This window comes from Mastacembelus armatus, chromosome 15 (genome assembly GCF_900324485.2).
Source record: "Mastacembelus armatus chromosome 15, fMasArm1.2, whole genome shotgun sequence".
Lineage (NCBI taxonomy): Eukaryota > Metazoa > Chordata > Actinopteri > Synbranchiformes > Mastacembelidae > Mastacembelus > Mastacembelus armatus.
In genome coordinates, this window is record NC_046647.1 from 12,456,591 (window position 1) to 12,480,999 (window position 24,409).

Below are 24,409 nucleotides of genomic sequence, written 5' to 3' on the forward strand. Positions count from 1 at the left end.
TACAGACACAGTGGGACAGTGTGGGCAAGCAAACAAGTTAAAATGATGAGTCAGTTACTTAAAACAAGGCAGAATAAAGCAGACTACTCTATTTAAAGCTCATACATCTCTGCAATTTTGCACAACATTCTTTTAGCTAAATTGCTGCCACACTTTAGACTCCAGGCTTAGTACAGTGCTGAAAATGTTGTGGTCACACTCTTTTTCTGTCATGCACAGGAAGCTGTACCAACGCTGGGGTTAGATGTGACTCACAGTGGGCCATCCTGGAACCAAGATTCAGTTTAATATGCTTATGCCTGCAGCTACAAAACAATTGGCAATGCAAAACCTACTCAGGCTGTAGCAAAAATGAAGCAGGAAAAGATATAATGAAGCCAGGGTTGCAAGTTTTGCAAACATGACTAGTAGACTAATGAGAGAATTTCAGAAGTTGAAAATAATATTTTTATAATACACTCTCGCCCCCTTCCTCTTTGGATTTAGATTTAAATGCCTTATTAAAATGGCCTTTTTTGCTGTGTATTCTGTATCACTGCTGTGATCACCACGGGGCCATTTGTTCTGAGCAGCTTTAGCCTGGCAGGGAAGACAGAAACCAGCTGATTGAGGATTGTTGGCACAGTGCAGTCCAGACTCCTCGCTGTGAAAACAATCTGATAACCACAGACCTGAGGTCCTGTACAGCCTCAAGTGTGGATGGATAACCAAAAACACACACTGATAACGCTATTTTACCAAGCCAGCAGGCACTTTCCTTAATGAATGAACTGAACAGGTTGACAGGCTGCGTAAGCATGAAGTTTTCCTGGACTTACAACAACATATGGATGTGACAGCCGTGAAACACGCAGGTGGAAAAAAAAAGTGTAAAAAGATAGAGTTACTGAGAGACAGAGAGAAGACAGAGCTGCTCTGACAGTGTTGTTAGCTGCCTGAAAGCGACGGAGTGGAGAAGTGTGGTGGAGTGTTTCGAGCAGCTGGGGGGCTGTGAAGAGTTGACGGGCTGCCTGGGAAATGTCAGTGGAGAGATGAGGTTTTGGTGGCTGGTAGACTATGAGGTGAAAGTAACCTACATGTCAGTTGGTCCAACAGACTACAGGATCAGGCAGTACCATCTTAGGCTCACAATAACCCGAATAGAGAGACTGAGTAAGTGAAAGAAAGAGTGAGAGAGAAAGCAGACCACCATGACCAAAATAACACACTCTCAAACCCGACTGGAACACTTCTGTCCACACAAGAGGTCAGATTTCTGCTCAGCTCGAACAAAACACTCCATCTACACTGAAATGTGGCTATCAGACAAGCAGTTAAGGCCCTCAACTATACATTTTTAGTGTGTGTTTGTGTGTGGGGCTGGGAAGGGAGTGGGGGTCAGTGAGCATCTAAATGTGCATGTGTATTCAGCACTGTTTTCCTGGCTCCAGGGTTCCTCAAGGGCTATTTACAGTTTTCATCCTGCTCATTCAGGCTCCAAGATCAAGATTACTGATAGGAAAGGTAAACATCTGGCACCACACATGTATTGCCCAGACACACACACACACACACACACACACACACACAACCCTTTGTCACAGCCTTGACCCATGTAGGGCCTGCACCTCACAGAGCCTCCCTCATTTTATCAACACTTACAGGCAAAAGTTAGGGACCCAATCCCAAGATTCTTTCTGCTGTTTTTACCTGGACTTCACGATGCCACGACAACCTTGACAAGGAGACACAGGCTGTTTTATCAGCGTTTAAGATGCTGCTGTAAGCACAAACTAGACAGATGACAAGAACATCTAGGAAAGGAAGAAGCCGGGGAAAAGACAAAGAAGTAAAGCAGCACACAGACACTCAAACTTATGGCACTCTCTCTGGACGAAGCGAATCAATTAACCATCTGCTCCAGTGTGTGTTATTGTTATTGACACAGACCAGAAAAAGAACACACACGGGGCTCCAGTCGAAGCAGAGACCAAAGGGCCTTTCATGGTTTATACTGTAGCTGTAGTTTGTTCAGTGACAGACGTGGAGGTTCTGTTGTGGCTTTGAGTAATGCATGAAGGCATTTAGGCTGTATGAATGTGTACTTTGACTGCAAAGTGGATCATATGGACAAAACATCTGCTCTGCCACATCTACTAAGTTTCAGTTAATCCACGCGGAAGGCAGAGAAGACGTTTGCCTGACAGATGTGCACTTATGACTGGTAATTTGATGGATGTTGCAAGTGTGTTTGAATCCGTCCATTGATCCCTAAGAATAAAGAGTTGTTCCACAGTATTTAAGTCATTTTTCAATAATAAAATGCAAAACAGCGACTGCTTTCAGTTACAAAGATGCGAGGATTTGCTTCTGGGTTTTGTTATATGTTATAGTTTACCCAGTTGGTCAGGGCAAAACAAAACTTTTATAGTGCACCTATAGATTCTAATATTTTATAGACAAAATAATTAATTGACTAATAGGTTAACTGATACTGAAAACAACTACCAGGAGTGCACATTCTTTTAATTTCACACTAATTGTAAAATACTTGGAATGATTCTGCCATTGGATTATTTTTGATATTTCTTTTGTTTGGTTTCTTCTTATTAAAAATGAAGCATGACTAACTTGCCATAAGGCAGAGCACACTTCACGATGCACTGCACACAGCACTGATATGGTTGCAGACCAATGATTATCTCAAGCGCCTTTTGCATTTTGGAATGCTGCCCATAATTTCCTCTCAAACTTGTATCACATCAAAACCATCCGGATTATCTAATGCTACACGCAAATGCACACACACCCCCATCCACAGACACATACACACACTTCGCTCTCCATTGCCAACATTCTACTGACTAAAAGCAAAGATGGACTTCTTAAAGATGAAAGGTGATCCAGGTGGATTCTCCAAATTTGATTTTCATGGTCTGCTGAGATGCAGCCGCTCTTATATAGGCATGCAAAGCAATCACGCATGTGCACATGCATATCATATATAAGCATGTCAGACAGAAAGTAAAAAAAAAAAAAAAAAAAAAAAAAAGTGCACATTGTATGTGGACGGTGTTCTTTGACATGCACACACATCACATTGATTAGGTCATTTCTTAGCTCTCATGACTCCAATGAAACAATTCCATAATGTAGCTCATCAGGAGAGAAGGCCACTGCACCTCAAGGGAATTTAGAGTCACAGTAGGTGCTTAAAAAAAAATAATGCATTTTCACATAAGGTTGCAATCAATTATCTTCAATATTTATTCTGTTCATTTTCTTTGTTAATCAATTTTTTTTGGGCTATTAAAAGATTGGACAGCAGGTGAGACTGCACATCCCAATACCTAAGGAAATATATTTTTTTGACCCACAGATCTCTGGCCCACAGTCTAAAACGCCCCAAAATAATCAGCAATTTCTCTTACCTGAAAAGCTGAAACAATCAAATGCTTGACTTTTAATCATGAAAACTGTCTGAAACAATTAATTCATTATTAAAACTAGTTGAGGAACAGCACAGCACAGGGGAAAATGTGGCACACAGTTCTTATAATGTCACAGCTTTGCCAAGCAGAAGACTCACACAACTGCTCACAATATACTAAAACTCAACAGACAGCTAGAGAGAGGGAGAGAGATGGGTCTATCTCAGTACTCGGGAGAAAAAAAACAAAACAAAACAAAAAAAAACTACAGCTGTGGTGCACAGGCAGTAAATTAACGGACTGATTCCCAGGCCTGAAATTTCAAAATCCTACAGTGAGCACAAACATTCTCTGAATGATCTTCATTCAACTCCTCCCGGGATTACCAGCAATGAGGACGGATATATTAGACTGTTAAAAGTTCCTGAATGAAATTCAGTCTGCCTCTGGGCTAGACCTATTTAGCCTCTTACAAAAATAGCATAAATTATTTTACTCATTCATTTGCTTTGTGGTTGAGTTACGAGTCTCTTCACTCCCCTGCACAGTAATCCTTCATCAGTGATTACCACCTCAGTTTCTGTGCCAGCCTCACGTTCACATCCTGTGTTCAACCCCCCTAGTTTCACCCAACATCTTTGTCTTTTTACATGTTGCTTCTTCCACTTTAGTCTCAAAGCCAGAGCTGGCAGGTAGTGGGCAAGCTGTGTTCAGTCTTGTCAGGGCAAATTATGGATCAGGTGGCCGGTGAACTGTCAGTCGTACCAGCTATGTGCTGGTGCCAAAATCCCCTCAGGCATTCCCTTGCATATGTACACACACACGCACGCACACGCACACACGCATGCACACGCATGTGCGCGCGCACGCATGCACGCACACACACACACGCGCGCGCGCACAGACCTCCTACATCCAACCCCTAAATACATGAACATGGTTATCGAAGCAAGAGAGCCCTCCATATTTAACTACCTCTAAACCTCATGTGTTTTCATCTGACATTACTTATTCTGTGCATGCATTCACACACACATAAGGGCGCACATGCTCGAGTTTATGAACGAACACAAGCGAACATCAGATTTATATAGGCACGCATTTAAGCAGATAGACAAACACACACACATATGGTGTGCAGCCTCCATCTCCTCTTCTCTGGAGGAGCTCCAACATGCCCCTGAATCACAACACAGGGTATTTTCTGGCAAAGAAATGACATCATCAATACAATGACGGTACACACACACATTTACACACTAAACATTCTCCCCTTCGGCAAATGATCTCATTCACAGTTTAGACAATCTAAGCAGCAGGGCTGTTAGGACGATAAAAAGAAAAACTGCAGGTTTGGTCAATACCTGTCCACCTAAAATCATCACTAGAGTCACTTTAATCAGCTTACAAATGCTTATTCTTCTCTCGGTTTAGTCTAATTTGAAACTGTTTAGCATGTTAATGTGATACTTTGCCACAGCAGATGAATAAAAAAGAGACAAGGGAAAAGAGAGGCATGGAAGAGGTGTGAGAGGATGGATACGAAGAGGAAACAGAGGGGGAGGGAGCGGCTGGTGGTCCGTACAAGAAAGGGTGTGATATTAACACGTGGCGCTCACAGTCTCATTACAGGCTTTGGTCTGAAGAGCACAGGGGTCAGACCTGATCCAAACCCACACTGACAAGTGCAAATGGGATTCTGCTGTCTGTCTCAACACCCTCCATACACACACACTACCCTGCAAAAACACACTTTCACCCTAAACCACACACACAGACACAAACACACTCTTCCCAAAGCATCACCATGTGTACATCAGTGCAAACAGATACATATGAATTTACACAGACCACTCTGAACATAAAGCCTAATAAATGAAGTGCAACCGCTTCTACTTTTTAGCTTCATGTAGTCAGCATCTGGTTTCCTTCCTGACACTAATCCTACACCTCCTCCTTCCAAAAACATGACGCAAGTTTACACACTTGAAATATTTATTAATTTAAAAAATATATATCTACAAAGACCACCAACTCTGAGAACAAGCATCTAAAACATGACTTCGTTATTAATCATCTTTGACCCCAGTAGGGGTTGCACAATTTCATTCATATGAACACACATTTTTCCAAATAGATACACATATATCCAACTATGCACATGGGACCATCGTGTGGGGCAGGGTGGACTGCGTTGACTCACATCATCACCTTGATGAATCACCCAATATAACGGCCTGTAAAAGAGGAGAGTCTCTATTGTTAAGCAGAACCTCTCTGTGGGGACCAGCTATCGTCCACATAACCTACACAAACAGCTGATACATGCACCACGCACGCCAAAAGAAAAGCCATGGAATAAATTACATGTGACCTTTATATCCATCAGGTTTAAAATGCAGTGAGACCACATATGCTCAAACATATCCTGAGATGCTACAACGATAAAATCCTCTGCTGGACGTGACCTATGAATGCACAAACAACTTTTAAAACAAAAATGCTCTTGAACAGAGGGGCAGGGCATATGAATGGCCATTCATGTAAAAGGAAACCACAAAATGACCACGTTTCCTCACTGCTTCAATGTTGAATCAGCATGTGTGCATAAGCAACCTGGAAATAACATGCAGCTTAGCCTGCTAAGCCAAAAAAAATGTGTTCTTAGAAATTAAATATGAAAAGCATAAAATATGCAGCCAGCTCCCACTATGCTAATGCTGCCTCTGACACAGGCTTTCTCTCCTCTGCTCCCAAAACATGTTTTATTCAAGACTGATATTATAAAAGCTGAAATTGAACAATCTATTTCGCCTTGCACTCCTCACTTCTGATTTACTGATGAATATTTCAGAGGAATGTCAGAAAAGACAGAGAAACTCCATGCTGCAAGCCGGCGTCTGCCTTCACCTCTCCCCTCTCCTTCTGTTTAACAAGACAGCTACGTGATTCTCATGCAAGACATACTTAAGTAGCAGATTTGCTTAATTTTCTACATGATTTAACGATTTGTGGAGTGAGTGTTCAGGGGCAACAGCACAGGGGAGAGGGGAGTCTTCGGCCTTGGAGAGGAGCAAAGAGAAAAAAAGGGGGAGAAGGGGAAGAAGAGAACTAAAGATACACACACACACACACACACACACACACACAGGACTGAAGATTTGGGTGAGGAAAACACATTCCTAAACAAAAAAGAACCAGACAGAAAATTGGATTCTGTTCAACAACAATCTAAAATTTAAACTATAAGACAAACTTTTTAAAATCTAAAATCATGTCATAATAAAAAAAAAAATTGGAACAAAAATCAGATTCCATTTGTATGATTTTAGAATTTAGAAGAAAAGAAAAAAAAAAAAAAAAAAAAATCAGCAAGAGGCTAAACAAGCAGGTAAGGAAATTCTGGACACGTGTGAAAGGCACACATCATGCTCTTTCCAGTCCCTCATGCCTATTTATACCTGACTGGAATGCCAGTGAGTGACTGACTGACATACACACACACACAAACACACACACACGTTTACAGACAGGGCTATTGTTCTCTCTCAGTCTGAGCAAAGTCATGTGCTCTACTACTATGTAGCAAGGAGGGAGATGAGAAACTGAGAAAAGACAGAGGGACACATTCAGGGAGTTTCACACCACAAACACAAGGAGGTAGAGTACAGATGGTACTCACAGTCTTTCAGTGTTGCGGGGGATATTCCTTGGCATGGTTTTGAGACCCAGTCCATGGCAGTCTACTGTGGTGCCGCTGCAGGTACACAGGGCCGGGCAGGCACTGGCACTGCCCATGAGCAGGGCAGAGAGCATCACCACCCACATCCAGAGCAGCTGTTCGGCAAGCCTGCTCCTGCCTGCCCCACAACAGCTACCTCTAACGGGCATGTTCATCACCACCTCAGCCTGTTCTTCTGCAAACCCCTATTTCTATCTTTCCACCTGCTTCCCTGCAAAAAACAGCAGACCTGCTACACCTCACAAATCCTGTAAGAATTATTTTTTTGGTGGTGCAAAAAAAAAAAAACAAAACAAAAAAAAAAAACCAAAACTACTACAAATGCTAATTACTTCCTATTAACTGTGAAGAAAAAAAAATCCTTCCTGTTCTTCTAGATTTCTTTTGATGTAGGTTTGACATCCACCAGTTTGCTGATGTTAAAAAAAAAAAGCTGATTTCTTTCCTCCTTAATTTGTCCGTGCAAACTCTTCTCTGTTGTCTTTGTGGAGTTGCTGTGCTCTGGTCTGCGCACGTCTACGTCCTCCTCTCATTCAGCCTCGCACTGCTCTCCTTGTATGAAGAGAGAGGGAATAAGGAAAGCACAGAAAGAAAAAAAAAAAGCCAGTCTCTTTCTCTCTCTCTCTTGCATACACACACCAGTCATCCATCACATGGATCTACAAATAGCAGAGCCCCCGACTCCACCCCTATCCCTCCTCTCCCTCCTCACACATCACCCCCCCCCCCCCCCACCCCCCAGAACCCTGCCTGAACTCACTCTCATTCTTGGGATCCCGCTTTCATTCTCTTGATTCTATGCACAATACAATTCGAGTCCAAGTATCTTTCTTTTTCTGCTTTTTTTCCACTCACTCCACTCCTTTTCTCTCAGGTTTTGCCTCTAGGCGAACCCCTAGAGAGAGACCTAACCTGCTTGACACTGCATAACCCCTGCCTGAAGGGAGAAGCTGTAGGGAAACTGGGCTGCGTGTCTTTGTGAATGTGTACATGTAACGAAGGAGAATCCATTGGGGAAGAGAGGAATCAACACCTCAGTCCTTGGAGGCAAAAAGCAGGAATAAATTATCAGTAAGTGTGGGTCTCAACATGTAGATAAAGTGTGGCCACACACACAGAAGCTGCAGCCTGGAACTGAGGTGAATAGGTGGGCACACACACACAGACACAGAAGACACACACACACACACACACACACACACACACACAATCTGTTGGGAAGGCAGACCACAGCCATAAAAAGTAAGTCAACACTATATTTTAAGCACAGCATGAGCTCGTGAGTGGAGATTATATCCTAATATATACAAATGAAAAGACAAAAAGCTACACTCAGAACCAAACCTGCTCTGATATTTGGATTTATGGGAAAAACTAGCACACAGTCCCTGTCTTAATTCCAGGGCCATGCATTCCCTGAAGTGAGAAGACCTAAACTCAACTGTGCTGAGAGGGGAAAATAAATGATAAGCAGCACTTGCAAGGCATTATTTACTTTTAAGGAATTCTTAATAAATATCATTTTGCAAAGGTTGACATTTTGTTATAACAGTGGATATATCAGAGTCTAACCACTGTTGACAGTATAATTGTAGCTTTCAAAAAACTTTTCCAAATGCATACTGGTTTGCAGTTCGTGGAATTGCAAATCAGTATTCTGGGTGTGGGTAGAAAACATATTCCCATTTTGATGAGTTCTGTCCTTTGTAGTTCTGTTCTGTTCTGTTCTTTGTAGTTTTCCCACACAAAACAAATGGTGACACCTTGAACTAAGGTACAAAAAAAAAGCGAGAACTTACAAATGAAAAATAGTAACACCAATAAACCTACTTCTTATATAACTGAACCAATATGTAATGATTAGATCCTCATTGATGAATCCGCATATTGATCACACTTTTGATTAAAGGCGATTCAGCTGCTGAAAGCACAAAACCAGTAACTAATACATTAACTGTACAAGGCACAAAAAGAAACATACAACAGAAATATTTGACTTTGTGTGCGTCCGTGTGCTTTGTTACTTTACCAGCTCAAAACATGCATGTATTCACATATGTGCACAAGCAGGTGTCCACACAAATACACACCTAAGAAAAAAAAAAAAAAAAAAAAAGTTCCATCTGTCTCAGTAAAAGTGTCAGCGCAGTGTAGATCTTCCTTCTATGAATGGCCAATTAAAGAGGAGACAGTGGTATTTAGTGGTAATAGGGGGTGGTGGTGGTGGTGGTAACGTCCCCCCGTTCTCACAGAGTCGTGATAGGAATGCACACAAATAAACAAGAATTATTCTGTTGCTCTAAAAGCCGTGGGAGGCCATGGCAGCAATTTACAATTAGTCTGGGAGAGCATAAGACCGCGCCAACAATTGACTGAAATGAGGAACCAACTACAATTAATGTGGAATAACACCCAATTAAATCACAGTATCCCCCAATTCAATAAATATTTTCCTACAGCTTGTCCCCAAAGTTAGGAATACAAAAACAAACATTTATCAAGATGAAGCTGGCAGTTGTTTGTGAGTGAATAGGGGAATAAATCAACTCGGGCATGCTTGCCACACAAAAGTAAGAGTGCTTGATAGAGATATTAAACGAGAAGCCAAACTTAGAATCCATACTTTTTTTTACAGAATGCTTCAAACTCAGAGTATTTCACTCCCAGAGGATCTGTGCATTAGAGAAAAGTCAAGAAAATGTCTATTGTTCACAGATTGTTGAAATAACACATAACCGTGCCAGAATATTTGGCTTTGAATAAAGTTGGTTTTTCCTTTCAACGCAAATTATCTGTTACAAATACCCCGTTATATGAAGTTCAACGCAATTAGCTTCCTCTGAATGTAATTTCAGTGCATACATTAAAACTAAGTCACATCCACTGGTCATATAAGCTTGTGGGTTTGAGTGCACAGCAGATAATATAAAGTTGATTACAGTATGTCTGACTCATTTTACAGCCATCATGCTCATTCTGGAGTTTTGGCTGTAAAACAATACTATTTCTATCATGGAAGCTGTCTGTTGTATATTTACAGAATATGGGAAAAAGCAGGTTCATTCTCACAGATGTTTACAACATATACTTACAGTACCAAACATGCATCGACATGGACACCATAATGACACACTGAAACATTCCTCCAATTGCTAAGAACTGCCTTTACTCTGACTAGCCACCCACTCACCCTCCAACTTCTGAAAATATGTTCAATTTGGGTGAAACCTTCACTGAAAACAGCAACAATTTTGGTAAGATTTGTTTCCCTTTGGTGCCATGGCATTCTGGGTGTTTTGTTTCAGTATTGGTCATATTCTGGTGGTGATGAGCCTAAAACAGGCTTTTTTTTTTTTTTTTTTTTTAAAAACTGGCAGTGTAAATTTCAGCACATATGTTCACATTTGCTTGGCTTCAATTTTTGTTTCCCTTCTGTTTCTTACTTGCTGCAATAGACACAACCTAATTAAAGTTTACAAGTTAATTTTTGACTGCTTTCTGGCTGTAGGACATCAAAACATTTAAAACCTAGGAGAGGTCAAAGTTAAATAGGCAAATGTAAAGTGCCATTAATTATTTCATACATATTCAAAAAGGCTTTAATAAGCAAGGCTGACTAGTCTAATGTATTTCAGTTCACATTTATTTTGTTAGGTAATTGGTGTAGAGCTGTGGCATTTAACAGGAGCAGTAATTAAGCAGATTGTTCTCAGTGAATTTTGACATAGGTCTCTGTCATTCCTACATTGCTCTATTTTCAACTAAACAGCATCACCTTGTGGCTGCAAAAAAACTATCACATAGTCCAGTTCACTTTTTTTTTTTTTTAAATATATATTTTCAAAAATAATTTTAGTTTCTTATTTATCTCACATGTTTGCTACTTCTGGCACTCTGCTGTGTACTTGTACTTTGCAGTTGCAACAATGCAATTTCCCCATTGTGGGACAAATAAAGGTTTCTTATCTTTACTACTATTCAAATTCCATGGTGGACAAATGAATGAAAAATAACATCCTACTATACCTTCACTGAGGAGATGTATAATTATATAACCTACAAAAGCACATATTCTGACATTAAAAAAAATAAAATAAAAAAAAAACAAAAACTTACTAGTGAAGGTAGCTAGAGGTCTTTTAATTACATTGAGTTGCATAGCTTCACAGTAGCATCAATATCATCCATTTACATGGTCTTTTAAGTTGACCATGCAGTAATTACCGTAATCTAGTTTAACTGTAACAGCTTGCCAAAATGACCACTGGAATGAACATTACTACTGAGAGAGTAAGGTATTAAAAGTGACAATGGCTCCAACTCTCCCAGAAAGCACCTATGATAAACAATAGAAGACAAAATAACAAATCCATCTTTGTTTGCACTCAGTCAACCAATGAAAAGAAAGATAAAAAACAAAAATGTTAAAAATAATAAAAGGTTTTACACTAAACAGCTTAAGAACTGTACACAATTTGCATAGAAATCAAAACTGGCCTGAGAAAATCTAGATGCAAAGGTTGCAAGAAATAATTTATGTAAAATGTAGCAGTAGTTTCAAGAATCAGTGCTGACACCCTTTCACCTTTTTCTCTGTATTTCACATTGTCCATTCTGCATACTCTTTTAGTCTTCGCTCCCTCACTTTACCGAAAAAAAATATTTTGCACACTGAAAGATAGTGCGAGATTGAAGAAAACAAAAAAAACAAAAACAAAAAAAAAGACAACTTAAATTAAAATTGCAGGATATATTCACTTTAAGGCACATATTTGAATTGACAACTTCTCTAATACTCTAGTCACCACTGACTGAGCTACAACTTAGAGCAAATGCATGTTATGGTTAAATAGAACAGCCTGCTCATTCCATTTCATCAATACATCTTGTGCACTGGACTCCAGGCTTGAAACGTCCAGATATGAATAAAACATAAATACAAAAATGTTTCCAAATTAAATTAAAACATGTTTCAGTCGATGATAAAGCTACATAACCACAGATTCAGGATTAAGAAAAGGTCAGGTGCATCATGCAGGCAATCATTTAAAAAAAACAAAAAAAAAAACAAACAAAAAAAAAAAACCCTGTAGACTGGATAAAAAAAAATTAAAATATGCAACATGTTCACTGAGTACAATAACCCCTTGAAACTTAGCAAAGCAAAGGAATTCTGGTGATTCCTTGCTATTGTTTTAACTTTTAAGACTTAAAACTTTGTTGGTGGCGTGGAAGGGATGGGGGGTGGGGGGAGTACAGATGGTGTTAAAAAAGGTCAACAGTGCACCGTTTGTGTTGACAACTTTGAGATGGTTTAAATGCTTTGTGCAACAGTTACACTCATGTTTCCTTAGTTATGAAGGGAAAAAAGAGGGCAATTAATCCTAGAGGAAGAGAAAGGGAGAATAAAAGATTAGGTCATTTTTAATTCTTTCAGTTGAGCACGTCATAGTCAGTGATGGTTGTGATGAACCACATATAGGCAGCTGATGTGCCAGAAAACTCCTTCAGTCGTGAAAAACTACTTGAACGTTTTATTGGATTTGGTTTAAATTAAGTATTGTAATTTCCAGCATAGGGGAATATTGTAAGCAATTTTATCATTTTTGTAACATTTTGAATTGCCCCAGATTATACCTTTACATCAGTAGTATGTGAAGTAACAGTCAGTCATCCTGATATTGCAGACCTACAGGTCCTCACCTTCACCACCTTCTAGAAAGGATTGATTGCTGTGCTGCAGGTTGTCATTCTAACCCTTGATTTGTGGAATATATTTGCTTTGCAATACTTACTCCTCCAAAGCTGGTGTTGTCGCTTCCCTGGTCCTCAATTGAAATGCTGGGTGGAGGACTCTGTAATGTTCTGTTTTCTTTGTCTGTCAACACTTGGCTGCCCAACACCTTCCTCTGTTTTAAAAAGAAAAAGTCATCACTGGGAGGGATACTATTTCATGGTATAAGGCTAGTCTCATAGCCTGGCCAGTCAGACCAACTCTTCCTTTTCTATACAAAGAATTAGTATGGAATCTCTCCGGCTGAGATCAATTACTTTAAATCGAAATCAAATTTTATATTTTCCAGCATGATTTGCTTACATAATTTTTCTATTAAAACATGATTCATTAGCATCACTAGTAATGAAAAACTCCACAGGGTACATGTAAATCATTGGCTGTCAGTGTGAGCATGAAAAGAAGGAAGTATAAAAGGAGTACATGTAATGATGACAAACCTTAATAATTCCACCCAAAGAGCGTGAACGCAAGTGTTTCCTGCTGAACGGTGTCCGTGCGTCAGCTGAAGGTGTCAAAGGTTGCTTTTCAAACTACACACAGAAATGCAACACGTTTAGAGGCTGAGTGGCAAGTAGTTTATTTGTATATTGTTTAAACTCACAATGTGTATTGTACCTGTCTGATGAGTTTCTTCTTTTTGGCAGACTCAGGCAAGTTGTTAACTTGCTGGTACAGTTCTCTGAGGGCAGATTCCGTATAATTCTGTGTCTCAGATGACTTGTTAGGGCAGGTGCTGCAGACCTCACCTCCGATTGATAGCACGGAAGGAGAAGGGAAGGCAGCTGTTACTGCAGCTATGGACCCATCCTTGGTGCCAGAACAGAGCGTCAAGTCATCCTACAAAAGGTCAGGCAGGTGAACAGAAATATAAACTCTGTTCTCACTCAAACAACAAATTCTTTTTAAGTGATGTGATCACAAGAAAGTGTGTACATCTGAAGAACAAACAGCATCAAAACCTGAATATTTAGAGGTTTTATTTTACTGTCCTTTGAAACCCTTAAATGTACCAATTACAACAGCCACCCCAAGTTCTATATTTGGACTTTTAACTATGCATAAATAACCATAGATTTATATACCTTAGATTTACAGGATGAAAACTTTGACAAAGGAAAAAAGGTTACTGTTGGAGCTGAAAAAAGCATTAGAGATAAATGTAATACTTTACCATCATGCACTAGAAGTTACAAAGAGAAGAAAAGACTAAAAGAACTCACCTTCGACTGAAGAGTTTTGAACCCTGTGAAGTATAAGTGTGCATATTCTTTGATATACACGGGTGCCTGTAATAAAAGTAAACATGCACAATAAATCCTCTGACAGAAGATTATTGAAAGAATTATTTGAGCATACCATATACTAATATGATTGGCATAATAGAACTGTTAGTGTCACACTGGGAAGGACAAGCTGTGTGTGTAATGTGGCAGATAAAAAAAAAAGTATGTGTGAAAGAAAAAAAAAAAACAAAACAGAAGGTTATCATCAGGAACTAAAAAGCAGCTGATTGAAGAATACTTTTTGTTTTGTATTTCTTGAAACTGACATCAACATCACCTTTCTTGAAGGATTTATTCATTCATCATTTTTTCACTAAAAGATTTTAGTGAAATAGCAAACATCTGTGCCACACCGACCTGATTTTGTTTTGACATGAAAGTAAAATTTCTTACAATACAAACATTAGATGAAATAATCCAATTAGAGTGAAGTAACACCAAACATGTCACATTTAGGATTTCTGAAATGTTTATCAGTAAGCCAAACAAAATTTGTCAGTGACAAAATAAGAGGTTAACACCAGAAAACCGGTCTGTAAATCTGCTTACCTTGAACAGTTTTTGTGAGTGCCTGATGAGGAATGCTATGCCATTATTCAGTTTCTCAATGCGCCCCTGCAGATCACTTGCATTCACCTGCAACATAAAACACACAAAAAAAAAAAATGTAACAATTTCAAACAAACTGTTACAGCCATGGTTTTCTTGACTACAAACATACTGGGGATTCAGTTGGGTTGTAACATACTGAAAACCAAAACCAAGTCTAAGGTCTTTACATTTTTGGGCCAGATTATGTGTGGAGCAAACATTGTTGCTAAATTGATAGCAGACATCTTGTTGATGTGCTGATTGCGAGCGGTGTTGTGCAGTAAGTCCAGCAGCAGCTTCAATAGGCTGCGATTGGCTGGTGGGAGCAGCATGAAAAGCAGTTGATATGCCTCAATCTGGCGTTCCTTGTCAGGGACATCCGTCTTTTCCCCATTATCATCAAAGCAAGTCAGATCTAGAAACAGCAAAAGAGCAACTGATTACATTACATTGATGTGAAAATTTTATCTTGAGCTGTGACAAGAATTAATGTATGAGTCGAAGAGCACCTCCAACTTTCAGGTGGGCATTATAATGTCTGTGTGTGAGCAGAGGCTCAGGCAGCTCTCCCAGGTATGATTTGAGTAATGTGGCGGCATCATTGGGGTGGAAGTCGCCTGCCTCTAGATCTATCTCCGCCCCAGCGTTAAGCATCTCCCTCAGAGCTGCTTGCCTTAGGCTGTGGCCTGGAACACGGAACAACCCCTCAACATGTAGGTCTGAGGGGTAGGAGAAAAACAAACAAACAAAAAAAAAAAAAAAATCAAGAGCGACAGCCAATTAGAAGGGAAAACAGGGATGCAGAGTGTATGTGGTTACAAACAGAGTCAAAGAGACAGAAGACAATAACAGAAAAGTGAGGAGAGAGGGTGAATGAACTGAAAGAAAGCAGACAGCTGAAGCAAAGTGCTTTCAGATAAATTATTGAACAAAGCATTTGCTCCAAGGGTCCACTTTCAGTGAATGACATCACTTTCAAGAAATAAAGTATGACCTCATGCTGCAACTAAGCTAAAGAACAAGTAGTAAGAGCTAGGATACTGACGTGATACTTAAATCCAAATCTTCTTTCAAGACTTCAAAACACAGATTGATTAAGCAATTCAACGAGTTACATCAAGCGATCAATAAATTAAGTTATTACTAGTGTTTGGCTGACACATACACTGGCATGATTAAGGATCTGCTTACTTCTGATGTTACAGAGGTGTACAGAGATGTTACAGATCATAAACTACTTTTCATGCAAATACATGGCAGAAGTTATGCAGGTATATGAAGTGATACTCACTTTTATTCAGGTATTCAATGAGCTGATAGATCTGTGCTATTCCTTCTTCAGTTAATGGCGAACCAAAAACAACCCCTTTATCTGAAGACATGAATTAGTAGAGTAAAACTGACTATCCTTTGTACAGGGATTTCCATTACGTTAATCAATTACGGGTCAGTTTTATCTATTCAATCGATTACATAGAAATGCTGCTACTGTTACAAAAACAAAACAAAACAGCTGAAATGCACATTGCCTCAAAAAACTTTAACAGAAACTATATTCAGCAAAGGACTGATCTGTCAGAGCTGACAATTTACTGAAATAAAATTATTAGATAAAAAATTAGATATTTTTACAACCACTTAACTCATAATTTACATATAATCCATATGAGTCTATTCTTTCTGCTTCTAAAGTGCAGGTTCTTGTTTTATATGATGTAAAACAGAAAGTCTTCAGTTTAGTCTGTTGGCCAGGCAGGACAAGTCATTTCATAAATTAATGTTTAGCTTCAGTAAATTGCCAGATAAATGCACAAGCAAATAATCTAAATATTTTTGATTTAGAAACAATTAATTATATATTGATTTATTAATGAATAAAAATAATTCATCCACAATTTCAGCCTTAGTAGAGCTAATGCACTGCAAAGTACCAATAAATTGTTTGTTTACATCTTTCTGACTGAGTGAATAATGTTACTCTTACCTTTCCGCTTCAGGAAGTTGAAGGAGCGCAGAAAGCCATTCGAGGAGGGCAGTCTCAGCTCACATTCTCCGATGAGCTGAGCAAACTCATCCCCAGGAAGGTCTATAAGCCGAGTGATATTACTAAGGACCAAATCCGTAAAGGCCTGTGGATGCTCATGTCTCAGCCTTTCCACAAAGAAGTCTGGGTTAAATATCACGGGCTGGCTCGTGTATGTCTTTTCCTGGCTGATAAACACATTGCACTTTGTCTCTCTGTTAAAAAGAAACACAGGAGCTGAGTTATGGTTTATAATGAGACTCATTTAAATAGTAAAGCTTAAAGCAGGTACGTAAAATTCAGCAGTAACAACACAAGACGTAGTTACGTTAGCTAGCTAACGTTAATCAACACACAGCTAAACGCTAGCTAGTCCAGTATTTACGTACAACAAACAGATTAAAAAGATACATTTCATCAGCACTAAAAATTCCAGAAAACTACTATTACTACTACTTAGAGAACAGTTTTGTAACCTATTCATTCTGACGACATATTAAACTAAACGTTGGTACCTTTTGCCCAGCTTGTGGCGGTTTGACGATTCACTTTCAGTCGCCATCTTCGTTTTAAATCTTCCGCCGCTTCATTGTTGACCCCGCCCACAGCGCTGTGATTGGCTGAAATACCTGTAACTAGGGGCGAGTCATCACGTTTGTAAACGTAAGGATGACGTCAGCGAGAGACGCTAGGGCGACGGTTAGAGTTAGACCCCAAAACTCGGATGTAGATTCAGGGCGAAGTAAAGTCCGTTTCCTCGTCGAGTTTCCTTTTTCTACACTCCATGCCAAAACCATATATTTTATATTTAAAGAATGAAACTACTACACATTTTAATAATATTGTGGGGAAAAAAAGGTTAGTGTTAATGTTAGATTCTCACAATATTGTCAAATTATGTGACTTTAGAAAAAAGTCATATTTTTTTTGTTAGGTTATATTTGTTGAGATATCATAAGATACTTATAAATACCCTGCCTCAATTTTAGTATAAATTTAACATTGCAGTGGATAAGTGGATGAAAAATAAGGTTACAGTCGGGGTTTATATGAGCCTGTAAATGAAGGATGTAATATTCTCAAGAGCTGTTCAAATTGCAACTTAATCAGCTTTCTTTGTGATTTTTTTTTAAGCTTTAAAAACTGTTCTGCTAAAGGGGATTTGACAATATCCCCCAGGCCCTAATACGCTATGACTTGTACTCTGTACTCTGTGGCTTTATGAAACCTTACACTTGACAGGGGTCTCCCAAGCTAACAAGGGAAAAGATAATAATGAACACAGTCAAGCCACCCACTAACAAACTGGCTCACAACACCAGTGGAGTGCAATGGAGTGCTAGGCCTATATAATCTGGCATAACACCCTTCACAATGTTAAAAAGAGGGGAAATGGAGATGTCACATCCCTTTAACACCTCTGACTGGGGCTTTAGTTCAGTTGCCTTAACTGTGTTCTGAGTCCGAGCTTCTGGTTCAGGCAAACTAAATAGGACAGCCCTTACTTTACAGTAGGTTATCAATTTACATTCTAATGTTTCAATTCTTCTACTCCTGAAAACAACACATGAAGCATTGCTCCACTTAAAATGTGAAAGCCACATCCATGTTATCATGGTGTTGTCTTTGGTCCATGTTTCATATAAAATTGATCACAATATCACATTATTTAGATGCTACCATACACATGTGTTATATCAATACAACTTAACAGTAATTAAAGTATGTGGTTATTTTAAGTGTTTGCAATGTTATAACAAGCTAAGATACTCTGATCACAAACACCACCACACACACACTAATATATTACATATATGAACTTATATCCCCAGGTATTAATGCAGATTAACAATTTGGATGGAAGAAGGATAGTTTTAATTTGCTTCAGTTCTTTGGTAAAAAAATGCTAATCAATGACAGAATAACTTACTCTACATATGAAACAAATGATGATGATGATTGTTTCAATGCTTTTGTACAGGACACAAAAATTCTGAATGATATCCAGTATTTTATGGAACCTTCTGATCTCCTACTAAGTTTAAACACAGCATACACACAGAACAGTTTTGTTAAAAAATAATGATTTTTTTTTTTATATATGGCTAAAATTAAATATTTTGTAACCATGGGAAACGACATGAAAGTTCAGCTGTGTTTAGCTGCTTCCTGTTGCTCCTCCATAGGGCAAGGGATGAGAACATTTTGAAAATGGAATGTTTGCAACATGGAGGTGTATGCTGTATGTTTTAGGCCTTTACCCAGCATCAGGGAACCTAAATAATCTGTTTCCATTTATTACACATTGATGTTTGCTGTCTGGACAATGCAAAAACACTTATCTACTCCACTCCATGTCCAATCCCCATATTTGGAAAAATTATCTTTATATCACATGTACAATGCAACAAGATTCACAAAGGCATAAAATATGCCTTTTACAGTATAATTATAAATACAGATAAAAATAGTTATGTTCATATAAGCTCCAAACAGCTTTGAAGATTATGCAACTATGCAACACATTATTGTGATTAAAACTTTCTCTGGATTGGAAACTGTATATCCTGCATATGCCACATGTACCGTTATGCTTCACCAACATATATTTCTAACCCATAAACAAAGAGCATATAAACAACAAATATATGCACTACCACATCTTGACAAATGATTTCTTGACAAACTTTGACAATTTGATATCACACTAAATGTCTTCAAATCTTTCACAATAACAAAAGGTGGTAAGTGCTAAACAGGTGTGTCTAGCTAGACAAAAAAAAAGAAGAGAAATTTCTTTGAAAGCGCAATATAGGTAAGGCCACACAATCTGCAAGCGCTTCACAAAACATGACACAATATCACAGCCAGCAGCCTAATATATTACATATATGAACTTATATATTAAATCCTTAGTCTGAGAGAAACACTCACAGTTCAAAGCGCTTCTTGTTTTCCATTTCTCTCACTTGATTTGTAAGTGACCGTATTTCTATTATTATCTCTTCTTCCATCAACCCTTTCTCTGGCTGTTGAACCTCCTTCTTCACTAGAACTTCTCTGCCACAACCAAGACATGCCCCTATATTTCCAGTAGCAGCGAGGCCTGAGCCGACCCACTGTTCTCCAGCACGCCCTGCGAAATGTGTGAGAGGAGATGCAAAACAACAGTGGATCCAAAGCACCATTGATATACCACAGTGGAAGTGACAAATATGATTTCAGAATTGTGTAGACAGAGAGGACGGTGTCGGACCACACAACCACATAGACCTGCATCAGTGAGGAGGCAATGTCTGGAAAGTTGCAAACAAAAAAAGCCACAATAACTGCACCTGAAAAAACAAAACAGAGATGATGTTAATAACTCGGTACCCTGAATACCCTAAACAACAGAGTGTTTACATTAATATCCAGTCATTTATACTGGCCAATTTTACTCTTTTCCCATTAAACTAATAGCAATTCATACTGGGACATCTTGCATATAGTCACATGGGTGGTAGCTCCCAATTATCCAGCATTGTGTACTTAACAAGGCCAAGAATGAAATTCTGTGTCTGATTGTTTGATGTGACCAGATATTTGAATGAGAGGTTTAAAATGCTACAAACTCAAGACATGTTTTATACTATTTCTTGGCTCACCCATGAGTTTTAGAGCTCTCTTTTCATTTAAAAGTAGCTTTCCATTCTGATGGCACTGAATATCTCGTCTTCCTTCAGGATCTGGCCGTACAAGACCCATGCTTCGCCTTTGACATCCATTCCTCCTTAGGTAGAGCAGGATGAGCAGATAGAGAGTAAAAATGGAAACCAGTGGGACCTGTAGTTGGAGAAGCATGTTGAGTGCCTGTGGTTGATGCAGGTACAATCAGTCAAAAATTGCATTTATCTCACCAAAAAAAAGAGCCCTGCTCTCAGGAGTAAAGCCCCTTTGTAGATGTGTGCAGGATCAGGCTCTATCATCTCACACATAGTGGATATGTGGAAAGTGTCCTCTCGTGTGGTAGCTGTGTAGTCCAGGATGCATGCACGTGCTTGGTCATATACCATGGCAAAGGGGATTGCTGAGACCAGAGAAATGATCCATACTGAAAGAACACATGGCAGTCGAAACTTCTGCTTGAAAGAATGGAGAAAGGGTAGGAAAATGCATTTGTGAAATGTTGTTCCCAAGGTTTTATTAGGTTCTAAATAAGGGCTGCATTTTCTTCAGTTATCTTAACTATCAGGCTATTTCTTGTTGTCTTCACAGTTGCGCCTTCTGCAATTTCTATCCACATTTTAGTCTTGGATGCAAATATAGCACAGACCAGATTCAACCATGTTTTTTCTTAATATAATATTTGTATGTAAAAATATATACTGAATATATTTTTAATATAGAAATGTTCAACTTTAAGCTTTAATGCATGTCTTACTTTAATTGTATAAGACTAAACATTATCTTTTAGAGTTTATCTTGACACAATTCTTTGACTATGAACAGGAAATGTGTTTCACAGACATTTTTGCGACAAACCCAACATGAACAAGTTGACAGTAGTTATCAAAAGACATCTTTAAGTTCTTTTTTTTTGCATTTTATGTTATACTGTTTACTGCATATAGAACACTATTATTTATATTGCACTCTGTAGTCCAAACCTTCAGGCTGGAGACCGACCACATGGTATGACAAATGGCTGCATATCGCTCAGTGGTGAAAGTCATGATAACCCAACTTGTGGTGGCACAATAAACTTGGCGGACCATGAAGTAGACCTTGCACACTGCTTGGCCCAGACGCCATGGGTAGCTTTCCCAGTAATACCGATACAAAGTTACTGGGATGGTCAACAATTGCAGAATGTCTAAAAAGAGAGAAAAAGATGGGCATCATATAGCAAATTTACACTGAGGGTGGTTTCATGACGCATGAAACAAAGGGACTGCTGAAGACTAGAACTGGAACTGTAAAATAAAAACATTTGTTCAAATTGAAATTAAATGTGTTTGTGTTATATATGTAACTAATAAATTTTATTCTAAATCAGAAACAACTTTTAATTTCCACATTTTAGATAGATGTTTACTGCATACACAAAAAGAAATAATATGAATTATCTTCAGTTTACTCTGTAGCATGTTTCCATGTTGATAATGGAACTGCTTTCACAGATTCTCTAAAAGAAGAATGAAAAACATTATGAGAATAATGAAAATGGAAACTGAGACTTCCATTTATATTGCAATATAATGAATAGGCACATCATCCATTTTCAAATGTCATTTGCCAAGCTGAAAGTAAAAATGACAATAAAACGTCCATTTCACAATTACAAACATGTAGTTGTAGGTAAAACATGGAAAGAATATACTACAGAGTACACAAAAAATTAACCAGCAGAGTTTGGCAGTAGCTTAATTAAAGGTTTTTAAACCTGAAAACAGTTTTATTAAATGAAAATTTTATGCATACAAATGCAATGTCATTATGTGTGAATCGTTTTAGTTTGAAGTTCTTCCATGAAGTGAATGGTGATAGTGTGTACCTGATATGACCAAACTGAGCAGGTAGAAACGAATGGCACTAACTCTCATATGAGCATCCATGAGCAGGGTCAGCATACTGACTCCATTGAATAAGACCTGGAAAACATTAAGAGTCATATTTAGCAGTTCACAGTGTAAAAGAATGGATGGCTGGCTGTCAGCCTATCATTACCACTGTATGACTCATATTGTGGCTTAGTGCTGCTGCTATACTTTTACTGTATCACAACATAGCCTATAACATTATGTGTTGTAATTCAGAAGCTAAAATTGCATTTCAAGTATGTCTAACAAATTGATTATGCATACTCCAAACAGGAAGATGATGCTGTAGAAGATGGTCACGGGGACAGCAATTGTCAGTGGCTCACTTTTGGTAACACCAATGTTGAGCTGTGGCATCTCACTCGGGCTGACGTTACAGCTGAAGAGGAATGACATCTGCTCTGAGAGGTTCATGGTAAAGCAGATGGTTGAGAGCTAGAAAGATGTTTCAGAGAAGTAGTCTGAGTTAGATTATATGTAATAAAGATAATCGGTTTCATTTCCAAAAGTCCTTTACAAAGTTGCAAACCACATTAAATGACAATTATATTTACAATTATTCATGTCAGGCTTTATTGCTTTATTTTATTACTTTTAAAGAAAAGTTACAGTGTCCATTTTTGATGCATATATTTCATTCGAATGAGTCAGTATGGCTGGAAAAGGTAATAGGAGGAGGGGTTCTTAAGAAACAGAGATTGACTTGAATATTAGCTCTGAGAGAAGAAAATGAGATATGGTGTAGAAAATCAGCCACGGCTATTTAAGGTTAACTATTTATGATTTAATTCATTTCTCCTGTTATTTTACTTAATGTTTTAAACAAAGCACTAAGGTAGTACATATATTGCTAAACAATAACATACTCATTTTCAGCTGCAAATATCTATGAAAATGGACTAATTATAGCCAACACAGAATGTAGAGCACACTGTAATTATATTTCTCTATTAAATTCATCATTTTAATTCATCAGGAATCTGACAGGTTAACCGATGCCTAAATAAAATCTGACAAGCACACACTGTACAACCCATCAGCATAATCAGTAAATTGCAAAGATTTCTGTTTTACAGCCATTATTCTACTGTCAAAAATTGAAGGTTTATTGTATTGAGTAAGGTGGAAACTTACATTACAGAGGCAAAACTGATGACAGATGAAGCTGCTGTCTTCCCATGAAAAAAAAAACACCTCCTTGGTTGTCTTCCTCCTACCTTCTCCCTCTGTGGCTTCTCTCTCACTGTATCTCCCTCACATCCTTCATCTGCTTTTCTCTCCACAGACACACAAAAGATGGTCACAGCACTGGCCAATAGGAAAAATCAATGCAACTGTGTTAATATACAATACAAAGTAGTAATGAAATTATGGAGGCAAACAGTGGTTTGTTTCTACCATCAGTCGGTTTCTGCAGAAACAATGTTTCTGGTTCTTTCATGCAGATGATCACCAACTTCCTTAACCTTAATCTCAATTCTTAACCTTTTTTTTGTGTTTTACTTTATGGGGTTCAAGTATTTTGCTGTCAAATGAAATGTGAGTGTTCACATAGTGTGTGACTAAATTTACTGTATGTCCATATATGACCAATAGAAGTATACCAACACACAAGTATCAGTTACTGGCATTTAGTATCATAATGCATATATTAATAATTTGACATCCTGGAAATGGTGCTTATTTACGTTTAGGGTGATGTGTTACGGAAGAATGATCACATATGTATGCAACTTTCAAGCTGCTGCTAAACACTTAAAACGCTTTGCTTAGCTTTTATAATCCTTACAAAAAAAAAAGTGTAAAATTGACAATATGCAGTTTTACATGTTTTTGCACCAAAACAACAAATTGTCATACTAAGAACAGTTTTCATACAGATTGAACAAGAGATAAAAGTGATAATAAATGAACTTTAGAAGTGCAGGTATGTGGATTTGTTTACCTTTGAATCATGCTATCTGTTTCAAGTCTTTACACT

General features: G+C 38.4%; 3 protein-coding genes across 4 annotated transcripts in view; all 3 read right to left on the bottom strand.

Moving 5' to 3' along the window:
• Positions 1-7,694, bottom strand: part of slit1a (slit homolog 1a (Drosophila)) — an 81,690-nt gene extending 73,996 nt beyond the window's left edge. For both annotated transcript variants that reach the window (XM_026309161.1, XM_026309160.1), the window contains exon 1: positions 7,093-7,694. In XM_026309161.1, coding sequence (XP_026164946.1) covers positions 7,093-7,307 — 215 coding nt within the window. In that variant the 5' untranslated portion in view covers positions 7,308-7,694. The remainder of the gene's footprint in view (positions 1-7,092) is intronic.
• A 3,583-nt stretch (positions 7,695-11,277) lies between these two features.
• Positions 11,278-17,426, bottom strand: LOC113131385 (rho GTPase-activating protein 19-like). The gene is made up of 11 exons (XM_026308546.1): positions 17,362-17,426; positions 16,808-17,061; positions 16,115-16,195; positions 15,333-15,542; positions 15,012-15,238; positions 14,782-14,868; positions 14,170-14,235; positions 13,565-13,786; positions 13,387-13,479; positions 12,948-13,061; positions 11,278-12,536 (listed from the first exon to the last, which is right to left on the bottom strand). The coding sequence occupies exons 1-11, from the start codon at positions 17,406-17,408 to the stop codon at positions 12,531-12,533; spliced, it is 1,407 nt and encodes a 468-aa protein (XP_026164331.1). The 5' UTR covers positions 17,409-17,426; the 3' UTR covers positions 11,278-12,530.
• Positions 17,427-19,783: 2,357 nt separating this feature from the next.
• LOC113131997 (pyrokinin-1 receptor-like) lies at positions 19,784-23,695 on the bottom strand. The gene is made up of 7 exons (XM_026309794.1): positions 23,563-23,695; positions 22,693-22,863; positions 22,383-22,479; positions 21,496-21,701; positions 20,746-20,967; positions 20,494-20,671; positions 19,784-20,181 (listed from the first exon to the last, which is right to left on the bottom strand). The coding sequence occupies exons 2-7, from the start codon at positions 22,840-22,842 to the stop codon at positions 19,784-19,786; spliced, it is 1,251 nt and encodes a 416-aa protein (XP_026165579.1). The 5' UTR covers positions 22,843-22,863; positions 23,563-23,695.
• Between the last annotated feature and the right edge of the window lie 714 nt (positions 23,696-24,409).